Below are 21117 nucleotides of genomic sequence, written 5' to 3' on the forward strand. Positions count from 1 at the left end.
AAGAAATAGGCAATTCCTATAGAATGGATTAATAACAGACTCATAGATTTCCCACAGTGTGGACAGAGGCCCTTCGACCCAACAGGTCCACACTGACCCTCTGAAGAGTAACCCACCCAGACCCATTCCCCTATGTTTACCCATCACTCATGCACCTAATCTACACATCCCTGAACACGATGGTCAATTTAGTACAGCCAATTCACCCTGACCTGCACATTTTTGGACTATGGGAGGAAACTGGTGCACCCGGTGGAAACCCACGCAGACACAGAGAGAACGTGCAAACTCCACACAGACAGTCACCCAAGGGAGGAATCAAACCCAGATCCCTGGTGCTAACCACTGAGCCACCATTCCACCCCAAACAGTATCAGAGAAAAATCCTGGAAGGCAGACAGTATGCAGGAATGAAAGGTTTAAAGAAGGCTTCATGACCCAATTCCAATCATGAAAATAATTTTGCCACAACTTGCAACTGCAGAAATCTTCACCATCCTTTTGATGGTCACTAGTGAGTAAAGTTAGATGAAAGTAATGGGTATGTAGCTGCATTCTGGATGCCCTTCGCAAGATACAGAGACTGTGCATACTGTTTGGTGGTTTGTTAATCCAGAAGATGATCAATGTGGACAACATAAGATAGTTAGTGCTCATCCTGGATCATGAGTTCCAGTGGATGGTCTGCTCATTTATAGAGACACAAGAGAAGAACTTATTGCTGACTATGATCACAATCTGATGTGACTCCTCGACAGAACTTGCCAAGAGAACCAGAAATTGAACAAGGAAAAATTACAATGAAAGACAGTTGAAATCAAATACATGGGCCATGTACCGACGATAAAAAGGTTGTTTTTTTTTTGTCCAGCTGCAATGCAGCGACAAACTGCTATAAAAGTAGCGCAATGATGTGTTGGATTAATCGACTATTCAGCAGAATTCTTGCCCAAGCTGTTGCCAGAGTGTGAAACATCACACCGTCTCACGACCAGGGCTGTGCAGTGTATTGCAACAAGAAGCACCATTCACTGAAATGAAGCAAGTAGCGATGGCAGCATTAATGCTGAAACACTAGCCCTGGAGCAAACCAGGGGTGACACAGTGGCTCAGTGGTGAGCACTGCTGCTTCATAGCGCTAGGGTCCCGGGTTCAATTCCCACCTTGAGCATCTGTCTGTGTGGAGTTTGCACATTCTCCCGTGTCTGCGTGGGTTTCCTTCCGGTGCTCCGGCTTCCTCCCACAATCCAATGATGTGCGGGTCAGGTGAAATTGGCCATGCTAAATTGCCCGTAGTGTTAGGTATGTTAGTCAGGGGTAAGTGTAGAGGAGTGGGTTACTCTTCGGAGGATTGGGATGGGCTTGTTGGGTCAAATGGCCTGCTTCCACACTGTAATGAATCTTATCTAAAAACACAGAGAGACAGAGCATGTGAACTCCACACAGATGCTGCTAGAATTGAATGCAGGTCCCTGATGCTGTGGGACAGCAGTGATCTTCCCTGAAGCACCATGCCACCCTGTGAGAGATGTTGGGGTGGAAAAGATTTATGAGATAGTCTTTTCCCAATGGTAATAGTCACCCTACAACATGTCATCTGCATCTGCACAGAGCAATACTCTTGTGACAGAGATAGCATCTGAATGTGATATACAGGGGTAGGAGATGCATGTTGCAGTCTTAGTGTCAAGAACAGCAACTCCTAACGAAGAGAGCAGAGGATGCTATAACAGAGTGTGAAGTCTTCCACATTCATTGGGAAGCAGAAACGTGCCACACTCAGGAAGCCAACCCATTGTGGAGGGGGCACTGAATGTAACAGGCAGATGGGAGAAAGGGAGGATTGCAGATGCTAGAGATCAGAGTCAAAGAGTGTGGTGCTGGAAAAGCACAACCGGTCAGGCAGCTTCCGAGGAGCAGGAGTGTTGACATTTTGAGTGTAAGCCCTTCATCAGGAACAAGGGGTGGCCCAAGCGGGCTGAGAGGTGCTAACAGACAGATGGCTGGCTCAAATCAAGCAAATCTCCAACTGCTCGAGAAAGGATGGCCTGAGATCATCACGAAGACACCTATTGCTGTAAGAACACAGTAGGCAGCTAGAGATGATGACATAGGAATGCTGAAGATTCTCCTGGAGGAGCTGTCAGGAGAGCTGCAACGATGCATCGATGCAAACCCTAATAATTGATTCAAATCTGAGAAGGACAAACAGTGAGGTCTTCTGCCCAAATGTCAGCAGTGGATTTAAGGGCAACAGGAGCCAGCTCAGTGGGTCGAATCAGTCGCAAACTGAGCATGCTAGACAATCATGAATGATACCCACGTGACCCTCGATATAACCCTTCCTACTCACAGGAGCTGGTTAGCTGGTCATCGTAGATTACAATTCTGAATACCGGGAGATGGACTTCAATGATTTACCACTGGGATTGTCAATGCCTAAAAAAACACACTTCAGTCTTTATAGAATTGTCATGAGTGACAATGACCCTGAGTTTATGAGGGAAGAGTTCAGTTGCTTCATGGAAGATTGGAAATTTTGACACAAGCAACACCTCCATATGATCCCCGGTCAAATTAAAAGGCTGAGGTGGCAGTAGAGATCACCGCAGGAGCCATTAAGAAATCAGACCAAGACCACACAGACATATACAGGTCATTCTGCGATAACATGCATTTTATCAGCATGAATTGGCTATAATGTGATTGATAAGTTGTGGATGGTGTTTGCATGATGTGAACGTGTTTTCCATAGCATGAGCTTCTACAGCACAATTTCCTAAAGCATGATTTCCATAGCGTGATTGTCCATAGCGTGATTTTCCATAGTGTGATTTTCCACAGCGTGATTTTCCATAGTGTAATTTCTATGCTGTGATTTTCTATACTGCGATTTTCCATAGCGTGAATGTCCATAGTGCAATTTTCTGTAGCATGATTTTCCAAAGTGTGATTTTCTATACAGTGATTTTCCATACTGTGATTTTCTATACTGTGATTTTCCATAGTGTGAGGTTGCAGAGGAATAAAACTGCCACATTATAGCAGAATGACCCTTACAAGGCATTCCTCGAGTGTGGAAAAGCGTATCTGCTGCAGGGATGGGAGGCAGCCCAGCACCAAGATTATTGGCATGTCGCTCCTCTAATAACAAAAAGGCTGCTGAAACAAATGTAGTGAAAAGTGAGGGTGAAAAAAAAATCAAGTTAAAATGATAAAATTCCTTCTTGACCTGGCTGCTGAACTGTTGCCCATTGGAGAGCCACTCAGGGTACAAGCATTCAACAATCTCAGCAAACCCAGTACCAGTGGCAGCTTGGGGCCTATATGGAGCAGTTGTTACGTTGATCATATGCAGGAGGACGTGAATGTCTCTGGCTCACCCCCCTCCCCGTTTAGCTGTCTCCGAATTGAGCCACATTTCAGTAGGCAGTTGAGGGTCAACCACATTGGCTGTGGGTCTGGAGTCACATGTAGGCCAGATCGGGTAAGGATGGCAGATTTCCCTTCCTGAATGACATTAGTGAGCCAGATGGGTTTTAATGACAATTGGCAATGGTCCTCAAGAGGTCCTTAATTCTGAATTTTTCAAAATTAAATTCAAATTCCAGCATCTGCTATGACAGGATTCAAACCCTGTATCCTCAGAACATTGAGTTTCCAATGAATACTCTCACCATAATACCACTCAGCCATCACTAGCCTCGAGCGACCTGATATGCCATTGCAATCTCAGGTGCATATATTCAGCTCCAGAAGCTGTATCTGAAATGCAGGAGGATGACCAGGGAGCAATGAATGCATTGTTACACAGGTCATGCATTGACCATCAGACCAGATGGTCGCAGCTACCTAAAGACAGAAATTGACCAATAACAGCTACCATAGAAGCAATCAAAGAAGCAGGAATGACACACACTGGCGAAACATCACTCAAATGAATAGCCAATGACAACATGCATCCCATTAAGAGTCCAGCATGATTTAAGGGCTGTGTATGATGCAAATGCAGAGACAAATGGAAAGATGAGCTAATACATTGGAACAGTAATGTATGTAGCTGCCAATTTGTATATTTGTGATAATGCACACCTTATTTTCCTTTTTATTTGAGATATCTGGATTGAAATTCAATCATATTAAAATGTTCTTGCTGGTCTACTATAGTCATGTGACCTCTACCAAAAGGCACACAGATTGTAGAAAGATATTATCACAACATAACAGTTTCACCTTGTTATAATACTATAGCTTTAGGAAGCTGCATTTTGTCCTTCGTTTGTATGGAGGGAGGTTGAGACAGAGGTGATGAGCATTCTGCTTCAAGCCAATAAAGTAAACAGCTTGTGAGATCTTGGGGTTGTTTTAAAGTTGGAACAATAGAAGCAGCCTGAATGGGTGAGGTCAAGCTCCCACAAAACCAGGGTCTTAGTTTTCACTTTCAGTAGCTCTTAGGGTTGTCAAAGCTGCTGCAAATCTCTCTCTCTTCGCTACAGCTAAAAGCTAGGGTTCTCTTCCTGCTGCTAAAATTGTATGCGAGACAATCTATGTTACTGAATATGCCTCCGCCAAGGGTGTGTTTATGGGATGTTGCTACTTTTTTCTGTTTTTTTTTCCTTTTTATTCTTTTTCTGTTTTTTTCCTTTTTTTTGCTTACTCCCCCACCCCACCCCCACCTGATACCGGTAGTGCTTATTTTCCCCGCAGCCCCCATGTTGTGTGTGTGCAGGTGTGAGACACAGTGAGAGACACAAGGTGTACATGAATCTTTATTCAGTTTCCACCACCAGGAAGAAAGGAAACACCCGAGTGGCCAGTGACAAGCAGTGCCCTTCACATCAAAGGGCAATGCTGTGTGATCAAACAGTAGAGGGGAGGGCAGTGACTAAATCAAAATAGAGTTGGAGGGGGAAATAATGCACTCCACTTCCTGCGGCGCCCACCTCTCCCTGAACAACTCCAAGGTGTTGGTGGACACCACGTGTTCCTTCTCTAGAGACACCTGGGCTCTAACGTAGATATATTGCTATATTGGAACGGTTAATGAGTAGTTTATTATTTATTAAATATTTTGATAGAGGTACAGTTAAGCCAATACTTTTTCGTTACGTTTATTTTGTCTGTATTTAATTATAGTGTATGAATAAAGTGTGTTTAGCTTCAAACGAAAGGGTCAAAATACAACTCTTAAAGCCATAGTTTTATCACAACTTCAATAAACTTGAACACACCGCTGTAGTTATACACTCAAAACAAAAGAGTTTCTTCAGAATTCAAAAGAGATGAGCAGAATAGAAGCTGCAAACTCACTACTGAGCACAGGAATTTCACTCTTATTGAACAGTCACTGCCATTTCATTGCACCAACATGACTCAGTCTCTTCATTCGTTCTTTGAGTATTTGAGTCACCATCTAAATGTGGATTGGGCAGCACTGTCATGGGAAATTGAGTTTATTTATGATAATAGTCAGGAGTAGAAATCCTGGCAAATTTTCCTTTCCCAAAAAGAGACAAAAACAAAGTATGAAGGACAAAGCTGTACTTTTCGTGCCATCATGACTTTATGGTGCGCTAATTTACTTTCCTTGCAGAATAGCAGCTACATGCAAATCCTGGAGACCTTGGTGTGTGATTTGTAATCAATGAATCACTCAGACTTATGAAGTGCAATCCTCATTGTCATTTGGAAACCCATCAAGCAACTTGTGCCCTTCCAACCCTGCAGGACAGCAACGTGATAAACATCTGCAGTTTGTTTTGTTGGTGTTGGGTGAGGGATATATGGAGGCAGGACACTGAAATATCTCCACAAAGGCCGGTATCACCAAGTCACCTTTTACTTACACGTGCATAGTACATGACAATGTTCCAGCTAGCTCAGAGCCAGCTCTCAGAGTGAACAGATCCTCTGACCCTCCTGTTTATATCCGTCAGCCAGGGCTCCCTGATTGGACCAGATAAACAGCCCCAGTCAGGGAACTCATATTCTTATTCTGGCCTCATTCCAATCACTACAGATTCCAGTCAGAAAACCCCTGTCCTCCTTTGAAGTAGGGCCGGGGAATCTTTTATGTTTGTCCAACAATATTAGTTAGGGCCTTACCCTAGTATTGTAACAAAATGGAACTCAAGATGTCTGCCTTCAGTCTGTGTGTCTCCTGGTAGAGGTCACATGACTACTGTACACTATGAAGGACATTTGCATATGATAGAATTTCAATCCGAATATCTCAAATAAAAAGAAAAAAAGCGTGCATAATCACATATATATTTAATTACACAAATTGGCATCTACATACATTACTGCTCCAATGCATTAGTTCATTTTTCCATCTGTCTCCACATATGCATCATATACAGTCTTTTAATCATGCTGGACTCTCAATGGGATGCATGTTGTCATTGGCTATTCGTCTGAGTGACGTCTCATCTGAAAGATGGAATCAGATCTCACTACAGTGCAAGTGAATTAAAGATTGGGCATTGATGGATCATGGGTGGGAGTTGTTGACTTATTATTGTTGAGAATATACTGAAAATAACTTGAGGTATTTTTCAGATTCTGATAAACGATAGGGTTAAGTGCAGCCTTAAAGAGTGATAGAGCTGAACTCAAAAGGGGAGAGGAAAAATAAGAGGCAGTCACTTCCACCAACTGCATTTTTATAGCAATTATCTGTGGTGAAAAAGGACCAATTCATTTCATAACAGATGTTAATGTACACGCGTGTTCAGAACACCCTAACCCCTACCTCACCAATTGGATATTGCCAATGTACTGCAATACTTTCGCAGAGCGCAGTTCAGCACATTGTGAGTCCAGATTTCTCAACCTACGTTCATGAGCATTTGGACAGTCTCGGTATTGGGATCCAGCAATTTCTCAGCCAGAGCCCCTCCACACACTACGTCATGCCCGGCTGAGAATCATCCAAAGTTATGTCAGATTCAACAATCATCATTGTGTTCTTCTAATATGGCAGGCATGAATGGGGTCGCTGGCACCAAACCATACCATCTGCCTGCAGTCGGGGGGGTCGCACACTCGGATCATGGATACCTCTGCCCAGGCTCAACAGTCAACCTGGTGGAGAACATGGATAAGTTTGAGATTGACACACATTCAGCTGTGGCCTGGGCTTTTGCCAGACTGGACAATTCCAATGTACCTCAATGGAGAGGTAAGGTACTGAGATTTCAAATCAAATTGTCTCAGGGCAGCATAGTATCTGAATTTAATGCTTGTTTCTTTCCTTATTTCTAATTGTATTTCTATTTTCATTTTGATGATGGGGATGTAACCACAATTTGTCAATCACACAAGTCAACAGGATACTGGTGTGTACTTGTTGGGTTCTGGTTTGGGGGCAAAACTGCAGAAGGTCAACATAATGGTCACTTAGTCAGAGACAAAAAGTGTGTTGTTGGAAAAGCACAGCCGGTCAGGCAGCATTCGAGGAGCAGGAGAGTCGATGTTTCGGGCATAAGCTCTTCATCAGGAATGTGATCAGCATCCGCGGGCCTCACTTTCACTTAATCAGAGAGTTGAGAAAATTTCTTTTGGTTTTTCAGATTCTGGTAAAGGACAGAGTTGAGTCCAGACTGAAAGAGTGATGTATGATGGAGCTGAACTCAAAAGGGGAGAGGAAAAATAAAAGAAGGTCGCTTCAGCCACCTCCTCATTATTGCAATTAACTTTATGATAAAGGATCAGGTCACCTCACAACAGATATGATCAAACAAAATTTAGAGGAATTGCATACGCAGAAAGATGTTGTCTGCTGGGTGGTGTGAGCAGGGGGTGAGTGTGTGTCTAGAACTGGGAAATATAGTGTCAGATTTATGGGGAAACCATTTGGCATTGAAATGCAGAGCAATCTCTTCACTTGGACTGGTGAATCCTTGGAATTATCTCCCCAAGAGAGCTGTGAATGCTCAATCATTGAATGTATTCATAGCAGGAATTAATATATTTCTAGTTACCAATGGCATCTATCAATTTGGGGATGGCATGGGAAAATGGCATTGGGTCATACATGATCTGGATTGGCAGGGCAGATTGGAGGGACTGAATGGCCTACATGTTTCTAAGAAATATTAGAGTTCAAGCAAACTCCTGTGGATACTGAAAGTCTAAAATAATAAGATATTAAGGCAGGCATCAGATGTTTGCTTAAAGATAGCAGCTTTTGTGGAATATCCTTAAAAATATATAATGAGGTTGAAAGGTGGAAACAATTCCAGATCTTAGGGCCTTGCAGCCAAAGGTAGAGAGATCAAAATCAAAAATATGAGAAATTAACACATTGATAATCCTCCTTCGCAAAAATCTGACTTACAGTTAGCTCAATATCACTGAGTCATCTCATCCATATCTGCCGTTCTGGTGGCAATGGTGCTGGTGGTAGAGTGGTGTTCTTATGGCTCAGTGGGGAGTGACATAACTCCACAAAGGTCAGTCTCCTGTCACCAAGTCTCCCTTTATTTACACGTGCACAGTGCATGACACTGACCCACCTAACAAAGAGCTGTCTCCACGAGTGAGCAGAGCCCCCAAAACTCCTGTTAGATCTGTCAGCCAGGGCTCCCTGATTGGACCAGATTGACAGCCCCAGTCAGGGAACCCATATTCTATGAGATCCATCCTGGCTGACATTGCTCCAATCATCGAGGAGAAAGTGAGGACTGCAGATGCTGGAGATCAGAGCTGAAAATGTGTTGCTGGAAAAGTGCAGCAGGTCAGGCAGCAGCCAAGGAACAGGAGAATCGACGTTTCGGGCATAAGCCCTTCTTCAGGAATGAGGGCTTCCTCATTCCTGAAGAAGGGCTTATGCCTGAAACGTCAAATCTCCTGCTCCTTGGATGCTGCCTGACCTGCTGCGCTTTTCCAGCAACACATTTTCAGCTCATTGCTCTAATCATTCCAGTTAGTGTCCCCACCTTTGAGTCAATAATTCAGACATTATGGTGAAGAAAGGTGAGCTGAAACAGGTTGCCTGTTGGACTGCAAATCCTTCCAACACCCCAACGCCTGGCAGAATCTCCTGCTCAGTCAGACCATGTGATTGCTGCAGCACAACCGACCCCAGATATCATATCTTAGAAATCTCCACACACAGCTTCTCATTCTGGTTGTAATCCACGATGAGCAGCCTCTTCCCTGAGAGAGACTGCTCGTCATCACCTATAATTAGGCATGATTGGTTCCCCCGCATCCCTCACACTATTTCGCTACTTCAACCATTCTTCACATTTTCAGTCATTGCAAAACCGTTTTCAATCATCTCCCAATGATCTGTCCAGTGCACTCAGAATGTGCTTGGGTGAACAATCAAGGAAAGATGGGAAATATATCAATAGCTCCAATCAGTTAATGAAGAGTATCTAATGAGCTATTAACAGATTGTCAAATGGAGTGAGAGGCTTATATCTTGTCAATTCATGACTCCTCCATCAACCAGAAATGTAGACATGAGTGAGATGTCTTAGCATGGTAATAGTGAATTTGGATTTATTGATTTATTTTTAAATTCAATTTTGAGATACGAGACTGTGTTATCGGATTGTAGTGGTTCCTCCTGCATAATTTGAAACAACCGAATGGTTTGCTGGGCCAGGTCAGAGGGCATTTAAGTGTTAAATCACATTAGTGTGGACAAGGCATCGCATACATGTCAGACACAGATACATTTCCTCCTCTTCAGAAAAATGGTGAAACGCTTGAGCTTTCTTAACAAATCCAACAGTTTCACAATCACACAAACTGAATCCTTGTTTACTGATTTTCTTTAATATTGAATCCACGTTCTTAAAACTGCCTTAAAACGATTTTGGTTCATATTGTCAAGATGATTAGTCACAGCCTTTAGGTTAATAGCCAGTGAGAGAAGCTAGTAAGATTTAGAAATGGCCATATTGGTCATATGGTCCTCCATTTTGAAGTATACAAGACAAGTTGATACAAAATGTCTCCTGGGTTGTGTAGTAACTCAGGTTAAGTGCTCAATAACTTAACAATTAATGGCTTAGACAATTAAAGCACTTTGTGAGACCTGTTACCTGTGTGGAAATAACAAAATGAGAATGATATTGGTTGCGTTCAGACTTAACAGTTGGAAACCTGAAATGAAAAATGATCACGTTATCTCATGGTGATGATATGGTTCCTCCGTCCTTTGTACCCCCTTTAGCAACACATAAATATACTCAAGAAGCTGTCATGAAATACTGAAACGTGGGAGTCAACAGTTAAGTAAACTCTTGCCACACCTGGTAAGAAGCTGAGAAATCTCTTTTGTTTTTTTTCAGAGCTGGGTGCAAAGGGGAAAGTGAAATTCATTCTGAGCTCCATGATGAAGATGCTGCTGCTGTTTAGCTTTCTCTACATGTTTGTGTGCTCTCTCGATGTCCTCAGTGCAGCTTTCCAACTTGCTGGAGGTATTAAACACATCATTCTTCAACTTTTCAACTGAAATCTTCATTACGGTTAGGAACATGGGACTGGGATATCACAGCAATTACAGAAACATGACTCAGGGATGGACAGGACTGGCAGCTTAATGTTTCAGGATACAAATGTGAAAGGAAAGATAGAAAGGGAGGCAAGAGAGGAGGGGGTGTAGTGTTTTTGATAAGGGATAGCATTACAGCTGTGCTGAGGGAGGATATTTCCAGAAATACATCCAGGAAAGTTATTTAGGTGGAATTGAGAAATAAGAAAGGGATGATCACCTTCTTGGGATTGTATTATAGACCCCCCAATAGTCAGAGGGAAATTGAGAATCGGTTATCTGTAAGGGTGGTTATGGTAGGAGATTTTAACTTTCCAAACATCGACTGGGATTGCCATTGTGTTAAGGGTTTAGATGGACAGGAATTTGTTAAATGTGTACAAGAAAAGTTTCTGATTCAGTATGTGGATGTACCTACTACAGAAGGTGCAAAACTTGACCTATTCTTGGGAAATAAGGCAGGGCAGGGGACTGAGGTGTCAGTAGGGGAGCACTTTGGGGTCAGCGACCATAATTCTATTAGATTTAAAATAGTGATGGAAAAGGATAGACCAAATTTACAAGTTGAAGTTCGAAATTGGAGAAAGGCCAATTTTAACGGTATTAGGCAAGAACTTTCAAAAGCTGTTTGGGGGCAGATGTTCACAGGTAAAAGGACAACTGGAAAATGGGAAGCCTTCAGAAGCAGATAACGAGAATCGAGAGAAAGTATATTTCTGTTACAGTGATAGGAAAGATTGGTAGGTATAGGGAATGCTGGATGCCTAAAGAAATTGGGGTTTTGGTTAAGAAAAAGAAGGAAGCATATGTCAGGTATGGACAGGATAGATCGAGTGAATCCTTAGAAGAGTATGAAGGAAGTAGGAGCATATTTAAGAGGGAAATCAGGAGGGCAAAACGGGGACATGAGATAGTTTTGGCAAATAGAATTAAGGAGAATCCAAAGGGTTTTTACAAATACATTAAAGACAAAAGGGTAACTAAGGAGAGAATATGACCCCTCAAAGATCAGCAAGGCAGCCTTTGTGTGGAGCCGCAGAAAATGGGGGAGATACTAAACGAGTATTTTGCATCAGTATTTACTGTGGAAAAAGACATGGAAGATATAGACTGTAGGGAAATAGATGGTGACATCTTGCAAAATGTCCACATTACAGAGGAGGAAGTGCTGGATGCCTTAAAACATATAAAAGTGGATAAGTCCCCAGGACCTGATCAGGTGTACCTGAGAACTCTGTGGGAAGCTAGAGAAGTGATTGCTGGGCCCCTTGCTGAGATATTTGTATCATCGATTGTCACAGGTGAGGTACCGGAAGACTGGAGGTTGACTAACATGGTGCCACTGTTTAAGAAGGGCAGTAAAGACAAGCCAGGGAGCTATAGACCAGTGAGCCTGACCTCACTGGTGGGCAAGCTGTTGGAGGGAATCCTGAGGGACAGGATGTACATGTATTTGGAAAGGCAAGGACTGATTAGGAATAGTCAACATGGCTTTGTGCGTGGGAAATCATGTCTCACAAACTTGATTGAGTTTTTTGAAGAAGTAGCAAAGAGGATTGATGAGAGCAAAGCAGTAGATGTGATCTATATGGACTTCAGTAAGGCGTACGACAACGTTCCCCATGGGAAACTGGTTAGAAAGGTTAGATCTCATGGAATACAGGGAGAACTAGCCATTTGGATACAGAACTGGCTGAAAGGTAGAAGACAGAGGGTGGTGGTGGAGGGTTGTTTTTCAGACTGGAGGCCTATGACCAGTGGAGTGCCACAAGGATCGGTGCTGGGCCCTTTACTTTTTGTCATTTACATAAATGATTTGGATGTGAGCATAAGAGGTACAGTTAGTAAGTTTGCAGATGACACCAAAATTGGAGGTGTAGTGGACAGCGAAGAAGGTTACCTCAGATTACAACAAGATCTTGATCAGATGGGCCAATGGGCTGTGAAGTGGCAGATGGAGTTTAATTCAGATAAATGTGAGGAGCTGCATTTTGGGAAAGCAAATCTTAGCAGGACTTATACACTTAATGGTAAGGTCCTAGGGAGTGTAGCTGAACAAAGAGACCTTGAAGTGTAGGTTCATAGCTCCTTGAAAGTGGAGTCGCAGGTAGATAGGATAGTAAAAAAGGTTTGGTATGCTTTCCTTTATTGGTCAGAGTATTGAATACAAGAGTTGGGAGGTCATGTTGCGGCTGTACAGGACATTGGTTAGGCCACTGTTGGAATATTGTGTGCTATTCTGGTCTCCTTCCTATTGGAAAGATGTTGCGAAACTTGAAAAGGTTCAGAAAAGATTTACAAGAATGTTGTCAGGGTTGGAGGATTTGAGCTACAGGTTGGGGCTGAACAGGCTGGGGCAGTTTTCCCTGGAGTGTCGGAGGCTGAGGGGTGACCTTATAAAGGTTTATAAAATCATGAGGGGCATGAATAAATAGACAAAATCTTTTCTCTGGGTTCAGGGAGTCCAGAACTAGAGGGCATAGGTTTAGGGTGAAAGGGGAAAGATATAAAAGAGACCTAAGGGGCAATGCTTTCACGCAGAGGGTGGTACATGTATGGAATGAGCTGCCAGAGGATGTGGTGGAGGCTGGTACAATTGCATTATTTAAAAGGCATCTGGATGGGTATATGAATAGGAAGGGTTGGAGGGATATGGATCAGGTGCTGGCACGTGGGACTAGATTGGGTTGGGATATCCAGTCAGCATAGATGGGTTGGACTGAAGGGTCTGTTTCCAAGCTGTACATCTCTATGACTCTATTAGGGCTGCAGTTGAACATTGTTGTGGATAAAGTCAAGATGGTCATTGCCAATAATCATTGCCAAAGCACATTAAACAGTCTGAAAATAACACATAGATAGATAAGGTAGATGCAGCTTAAAATTATGATGTGGAAGTGCTGGTGTTGGCCTGGGGTGGACAAAGTTAAAAATCACACAACACCAGGTTATAGTCCAACAGGTTTATTTGGAAGCACTAGCTTTCGGAACGACGCTGCACCAGTCAGCTTTGGAAAACGATTACAGTGTCATACAACTGAAATTATATATTGAACAAACCTAGACAGCAATCCAGTGCTCCCAAATAAACTGTTGGACAACAACCTTACATCGTGTGGTTTTGAACATCATGAAATTAGATAGTTTCAGAGCATCCCTACACCATGGAACCACTCCATTTGGCTTATCAAGTCCATACCAACCCTCTGAAGAACATCCTACCCAGACACAAGCCCCCTAGCCTATCCCTGTAACTCTGCATTTCTGACAGTTAACCCTAGCCTGCACATCCTTGGACACTATGGAGCAATTTAGCACGGCCAATCCACCGTAACCTGCACATCTTTGGACTGCGGGAGGAAATCAGAGCACCCAGAGAAAACCCACACAAACACAGAGAGAATGTGCAAACTCCACATAGTCACCAAGGGTGGAATTGAACCCAGGTCCCTGCTGCTGTGAAGCAACCGTGCTGACCACTGAGCTTCTGGATTAGTGGTGCTGGAAGAGCACAGCAGTTCAGGCAGCATCCAAAGTGCAGCGAAATCGATGTTTCACGCTAAAGCCCTTTGAGCTACCATACCACTCGTGTTTTGGGGGATGAAGTAAGTTAAGAATCATTATCTCACTAAAAGTGTAAAAGAGAACCAACATTATGTTCTCCAGGAGGCCAGATAGTGTTGGCTATTGCTAATGGCATGGCCTCCTGCAGTCCTTATTGAACCAGAGTTGATCTCCTGCTCAGATGGTAATGGTAGGGGGGAGGGGAGGGTGTCAGAGACTGAGCCATGAGATTACAGTTTGAGGTTAAGTGCAATTCTGCTACACCCAATGGTCCACAGAATCTCTTGGCATCTAAGTTTAAGTCACTCGACCAGTTTGGAATCTATCTATCCCATTTCTCACAGTAATGGTGCCACAGAACATGGTTAAAGACTTCCTCAATGTGAAGACGGGTATTTGAAACCACGGTGGTCAATACCACCAGTAATACCATACACAGCTACATCCACAATAGATTGATGTGGATGAGGTCAAGTAAGTATTGCATCCATTCTATGTAATTCAAGGAAGCCTGTTACTAATTTCTTATTTATTTTAAACCTAATGCACAGCTAATTAAATTCTGTTCAAAAGCAACAAACCTATCCCATCCAATCAAAATGTTTGCCTGGAGGCTTCTGAACGTCAGTGAGATTTGATTATTCCAGCAATGGGAGGGACAGGGAGAAATGGAAACCGGTCTGTGAAAATGATTATTTGTGAAATAATTGAGGAAAGCAGTTGTTTTCCATTACAATGAAGAGTCCAAGCTGTTGTGAGAATCCATTGTGTGTTACTATGATCCATCAGGATTCCTGACTATCTCCACTAGATGGTGTGGACCTTACCCCAAATCTCAAAGTGGGTAGGGGCCTATCCATAGTAAAGTCCACAGACCCCTCCTCCCAAAGTGTTGATGGGGAATCGGAATGAATCCATGTCAATCTTAGAAAAGCCAGGGGATTCTACGTGGGCTGGCAATGAAAAGGGTAACAAACACCTCCACTTATGCCCACCCAAAATTAACAATCCTGTTTTGGATAATAAAATTTTAGATTAGACTTACAGTGTGGAAACAGGCCCTTCGGCCCAACAAGTCCACACCAACCCGCCGAAGCGAAACCCACCCATACCCCTACATTACCCCTTACCTAACACTACGGGCAATTTAGCATGGCCAATTCACCTGACCCGCACATCTTTGGACTGTGGGAGGAAACCGGAGCACCCGGAGGAAACCCACGCAGACACGGGGAGAACGTGCAAACTCCACACAGTCAGTCGCCTGAGTCGGGAATTGAACCCGGGTCTTCAGGCGCTGTGAGGCAGCAGTGCTAACCACTGTGCCACCGTGCCGCCCTCTTGTGCCACCGTGCCGCCCACCATGTCTTCCTGTTTTATCCAGCTGCCCAGAATACCTGTCATGATGAGCCTAATGATGATTACAGCACCCCCAAAAGCACAGAGAGATTGGACAGACATCCTCTCATTGTTAAACTTGGCACCACTGGGCAGAATTTGCATCTGGAAAATGCCCACAATACCCACCTTTGTTTTCCTTGATGCCAAAATCAATGAGTTTGATAATCCCAGAGTTTTCTCTTTTCCAAAAGCAAAGCATCCAGAAACAATTGGAATTTGCACAGCAGGGTGTAAGGAGCAAGGCTGACCTGTCCATGCTCTTGTCACTTATTAACCAGCAGGAAGATGAGTGATACATATCTGAATATCTTGTTGAGTTTGGGCTAATGAGGTTTCTTTCTTTCAGGCAAGGTGGCTGGCGACATTTTTAAAGACAACGCGATCCTGTCTAATCCAGTCGCCGGGCTCGTGGTGGGAATTTTGGTCACTGTCTTAGTGCAAAGCTCAAGTACATCGACCTCCATCATTGTCAGCATGGTGTCGTCTGGACGTAAGTCAACCCATCCTGCCTACAGGAAGATCAAGGAAACTCTAGGCCAAAAGAGGGAAATAGCGATCTCACCACTCACCCTAAACCACTACCGTCCATGCAAACTGTGCACAAAATCCACCTCGATCATGAAATAACTAGCTAGTACTTCCAAATAAACCTGTTAGACTATAACCTGCTGTTGTGTTTAACCTATTACTGGGAGAACATTAGGAAAACAGATATTTGAATGCACACAAGTATTTTCAAGCTCAGTTTTGTTTAGAGTCATAGAAATGAATAGCACAGAAACAGACTCTTCGGTCCAACCCGTCCATGCCGACCAGATATCCCAACCCAATCTAGTCCCACCTGCCAGCACCCGGCCCATATCCCTCCACACCCTTCCTATTCATATACCCATCCAAATTCCTTTTAAATGTTGCAATTATACCAGCCCCCACCACTTCCTCTGGCAGCCCATTCCATACACGTACCACCCCTTGTGTGAAAAGGTTGGCCTTAGGTCTCTTTTATATCTTTCCCCTCTCACCCTAAACCTATGCCCTCTAGTTCTGGACTCCTCAACCTTGCCTATTTATCCTATCCATGCCCCTCATAATTCTATAAGGTCATCCCTCAGCCTCTGACGCTCCAGGGAAAACAGCCCCAGCCTATTTGGGAGGCACGGTGGCACAGTGGTTAGCACTACTGCCTCACAGCACCAGAGACCTGGGTTCAATTCCCACCTCAGGTGACTGACTGTGTGGAGTTTGCATGTTCTCCCCGTGTCTGCGTGGGTTTCCTCCCAGTGCTCCGGTTTCCTCCCACAGCCACAAAGATGTGCAGGTAAGGTGAATTGGCCATGCTAAATTGCCCGTAGTGTTAGGTAAAGGGTAAATGGGTGGGTGGCGGGTCGGTGTGGACTTGTTGGGCCGAAGGGCCTGTTTCCACACTGTAAGTAATCTAATCTATTCAGCCTCTCCCTGTAGCTCAAACATTCCAACCTTCTTTTACGCAATTAGTTATCTGAGAACAGATCTTTGTGTTTCACTTGTCCCTTGTTGTACTGCTTAATTTCCACATGGCATAGTGGCCCAGTAGTCAGCACTGCTGCCTCACACCTCCAGGAACCCGGGTCCCATTCCAGCTTTGAATGGCTGTCTGTGAGAAGTTTTCATATTCTCCCTGTTCTCATGTGGGTTTCCTCCAGGTATTTTCGATCCCTCCAACAGTCTAAAGATATGCAGGTTGGGTGGGTTGGCCGTGCTAAATTGTCCAGGGATGTGCAAGTTAGGGAATAGAGTGGGATGCTGTAGACTTAATTAGAATTAGAATCCATACTGTGTGGAAACAGGCCCTTCGGAAACAGGTCCATACTGACCCTCTGAAGAGAGACCCACCCAGACCCATTCCCCTCCCCTATATTTGCCCCTGGCTAATGCACCTAACATAGACATCCCTGAATACTATGGGCAACTTAGCATGGCCAATCCAGCCTAATCTGCACATCTTTGGAGTGTGGGAGGAAACCGGAGCACCCGGAGGAATCCCACGCAGACACGGGCAGAATGTGCAAACTCCACACAGACAGTCACCCGAGGCTGGAATCGAACCCGGGTCCCTGGCATTGTGACGCAGCAGTGCTAGGCAACGTGCTGCCACCAATAGGCCAAAGGACCTCTTTTCACATTGTCGAGAACCTGTGGCTCGAAGGTTTTAGGAATGCTTGCAGACAGTCGCTTGGCCAGTTGCATGGTTGAAGAGGAAACTCACAAAAGAATGTCAGCTCCCAAGTCTCTGCTGACCAACTGCCTGAAGACATTTAGGTAGCAAAGGATTGGAGAGGTGTGATATTAGGATATGGATGACATTTATGTAAGGTATTTTAGCCAAGTCTATCACCCCTTGAAAACAAACAGCTCACAGCAACGTTTGATTGTGGAGACAATGAATATTTAGGAAAGGTTAAAGCCACTGCCTGTGCTCCCCATCACAAATACTGTGTCATTGTCATCCCAACCAATCTTGGTGTCTAGGCCAGGCCCTAGATGAGCTGTTGATCCCATATCCTCAGAACTGCAAGGACCACCTACTTCCACCTGGATAACATCACGGGAGTTTGACCCTGACTAGATCCATTGATGCCTTTGCTGCCTCCAGACACAATTACTCCATTGCGCTCACTCCAGCTCTCCCATTCCTCACCCTGAATACATTCCAGGTCATCCAAACACCTGTGATCCATACCATATTCTAGACCTGATACTGGAATATTTTATTTTTGCCTCTCGACATTTGTAAACCTCCGCCCCTACTCCCCAAACTCTCTGCTCAGAATTTGAGATTGCCTGGAAGGGGGCAAAGTCAGGTGGGTGTTGGCACGATGCCCATCTCTCTTCCATGTCCCACTGATTGGCCAATTTTCCTGTCCTTCTCCAACTGAGGTCTAAAGTGGCCAATTACTGATTGCTTCAGGACCAACTCCACTGCTGCTAGTATTAAATCACACATGTTATGGTCTGATACACCGTGTGTCAAGAGTTGCAGGTTAGGAAGACAATGCTTGGGAACTCTGTGTTTGATAGAGACACCCCTGTGCCCCTCCACCATCCGACTGCATGCCCTCCACCCCAAGCCATGATTCCCTCTCACCAAGGCCTGCCTGTGAGGATGTAATCTGAACTTGGATCTCCAACTCCCTTTGTTGCTCATCGTTGAGGACAGACTGCAGTCCCATTGATGGCCACAGCTCCCAGTGACACTGTTGACACAGGAGGGCCCCTGGCCCTGATGGTACTTTGAATTGGGATATCCTTCTGCATGCATGTGGAAGAAATGACCTCAGGTAGTTCGCAGCCTACCAACAGTAAAATCTGGTCATGGATCTCCCAAACAGGTGGAGGCAGAATCATCCCCAGTTTTCAGACGGTGGACAGGTCACAGCCTTCATGTGAAATCCTTAGTTAGCGACGACAAAAACCCTGCAGATTCCTGAAGAAGGCCAAAATGTTGACTTCTCTACCTGTTTCTCTGATGTTGCCTGGCCTTCTACCTTCTTCCAGCCTTGTCTACTTTATGTAAACTCCAGTCCTTTGATCCTCTGGCTGACATTTTATAAATCCCAAAGCACCTCTGCAAATAATGGTGTCCATTTGTCCGCCATTGAGACCAGCCATTCCGGAACTTTCTTCCTATACTGGCTATGCTCATCCAGTTTCCATGCCGTCCTTTAACGCCCTGATTAAAATGTATCTCTTTCAACAAGTCTTTGGTAAATCCTTCTGCCATCTTCTTTGGCTCACTTTCAACTTTTCCTAATATTCTTTCTCCAACTTGAACTAGACTTTTACCATTTCTTCACCTCTCCCTGGAGATCACTTCCTCTTTGGGTTTCGGTGGGAAATGTTTCTCTTGGGATGCAACTTAACGACATGGAAGGAACTAAGCGCAATTTGAAAATTTTGGGGTGGTTGTTGGATTAGCTGGCTGATCTCTGATAGGTTTAAATTCCTGTTGAAATATCTCGCCATGCCTTCAGCTTTGTCAGACTCTCCCCGTGATGAACCTTTGGCTTGGCTCTTTCTGAAAATATAGATGTTCCACCACATTACCGTGTAGAGATTTCTTTACCTAAGATTTCTAAGGCACTGATGTGTTGCTTGTGTAGTTTTTACAGAAGCTTGTGTTGAAATTTGAATGAGTCCTCAAACATTCACATTTTGAAGAGGGATGTAAATATCTTTAACACATCAATGACTTTTGACTCTTTTGCTCTAACGTACTGGGTTACAAATTCGCCTTGGCCTCCAGTAGGTGAGAAATCAGTCAGACATTAGAGTAGCCACTGTTTTTCTTTGTTCCATTTTTCACTTCTGCGTAAGATTAAGTTCCATCCCACTCTAACCTCGGACCTCACTACAGTGGAGCTCCATATCTCACTCATTCTACCCTTCCTCCTCCAGTCTACAGGCTATTAAAACCTAAACCTGCTGTCCCACAACCACTATTTACGGGATTACCTCATCCTCATCGAACCCAAGTTCCCAGTGAGGGGCCTGTGTTTGAAGAGAGAGAGGGAGAGAGGCAGAGAGACAGAGACAGAGACAAAGATACAGAGAGAGAGAGAGAGAGAGACAGAGATACGGAGAGAGAGAGAGACAGAGAAAGAGAGAGAAAGACAGACAGACAGAGAGAGAGAAACAGAGAGACAGAGACAGAGAGAAACAGAGAGAGAGACAGAGACAGAGAGAAAAAGAGAGAGACAGAGACAGAGAAAAGGAAAGAGAGATAGACAGAGAGAGAAAGAGACATAGAGAGAGAGAGAGACAGAGAGAGACAGAGATACGGAGAGAGAGACAGAGAAAGAGAGAGAAAGACAGACAGACAGAGAGAGAGAAACAGAGAGACAGAGACAGAGAGAAACAGAGAGAGAGACAGAGACAGAGAGAAAAAGAGAGAGACAGAGACAGAGAAAAGGAAAGAGAGATAGACAGAGAGAGAAAGTGACATCGAGAGAGAGAGAGAGACAGAGAGAGAGACAGAGATACGGAGAGAGAGAGAGACAGAGAAAGAGAGAGAAAGAGAGACAGACAGACAGAGAGACAGAGACAGAGAGAGACAGAGAGAAACAGAGAGAGAGACAGAGACAGAGAGAAAAAGAGAGAGACAGGGACAGAGAAAAGGAGAGAGAGATAGACAGAGAGAGAAAGAGACATTGAGAGAGAGACAGGGGGAGAAAGAGAGAGAGAGAGAGAGAGAGAGAGAGAGAGAGAGAAACCTCGAGGAAGCAGGTCAGCCAACCAACGCTGCACAGTGGGATTGATGAATTTAACCTTTTCTCTTTCTAGCTAATGGAGGTTTCTTGTGATTGAGTGTCGTAGCCCTTCCATTGGGTGACTCAGTGAACATTAAATCACTGAGGAGTTGTGGACTGACAACTGATGCAGCCAGTACATACAAAGAGGTACAGTCCACCCCAAAGACTCAACTCAACTCAACACTCTGTTGTGCTACACACTTGCCTCCAGGCATCCAAAAACCATGAGAAAGGCTAAAAACGCAAATAATTTCTGGAGCTAATTTGGAAAAATTAATTCAGAATATTTCTCACCCAAATGCTTTAGGTGTTCAAGACTAGTTGATGCCATCACTGACCTTGTATAACGTT

At 44.1% G+C, this 21117-nt stretch overlaps 1 protein-coding gene across 1 annotated transcript in view; it reads left to right on the plus strand.

Moving 5' to 3' along the window:
- The first annotated feature begins 6987 nt into the window (after window positions 1-6987).
- Window positions 6988-21117, plus strand: part of LOC132823532 (sodium-dependent phosphate transport protein 2A-like) — a 42379-nt gene continuing 28249 nt past the window's right edge. Inside the window, exons 1-3 of the mRNA XM_060837475.1 lie at window positions 6988-7188; window positions 10280-10439; window positions 15825-15968. Of these exons, the coding sequence (XP_060693458.1) occupies window positions 6988-7188; window positions 10280-10439; window positions 15825-15968 (505 nt within the window). The remainder of the gene's footprint in view (window positions 7189-10279; window positions 10440-15824; window positions 15969-21117) is intronic.

Source organism: Hemiscyllium ocellatum, chromosome 16 (assembly GCF_020745735.1).
Source record: "Hemiscyllium ocellatum isolate sHemOce1 chromosome 16, sHemOce1.pat.X.cur, whole genome shotgun sequence".
Lineage (NCBI taxonomy): Eukaryota > Metazoa > Chordata > Chondrichthyes > Orectolobiformes > Hemiscylliidae > Hemiscyllium > Hemiscyllium ocellatum.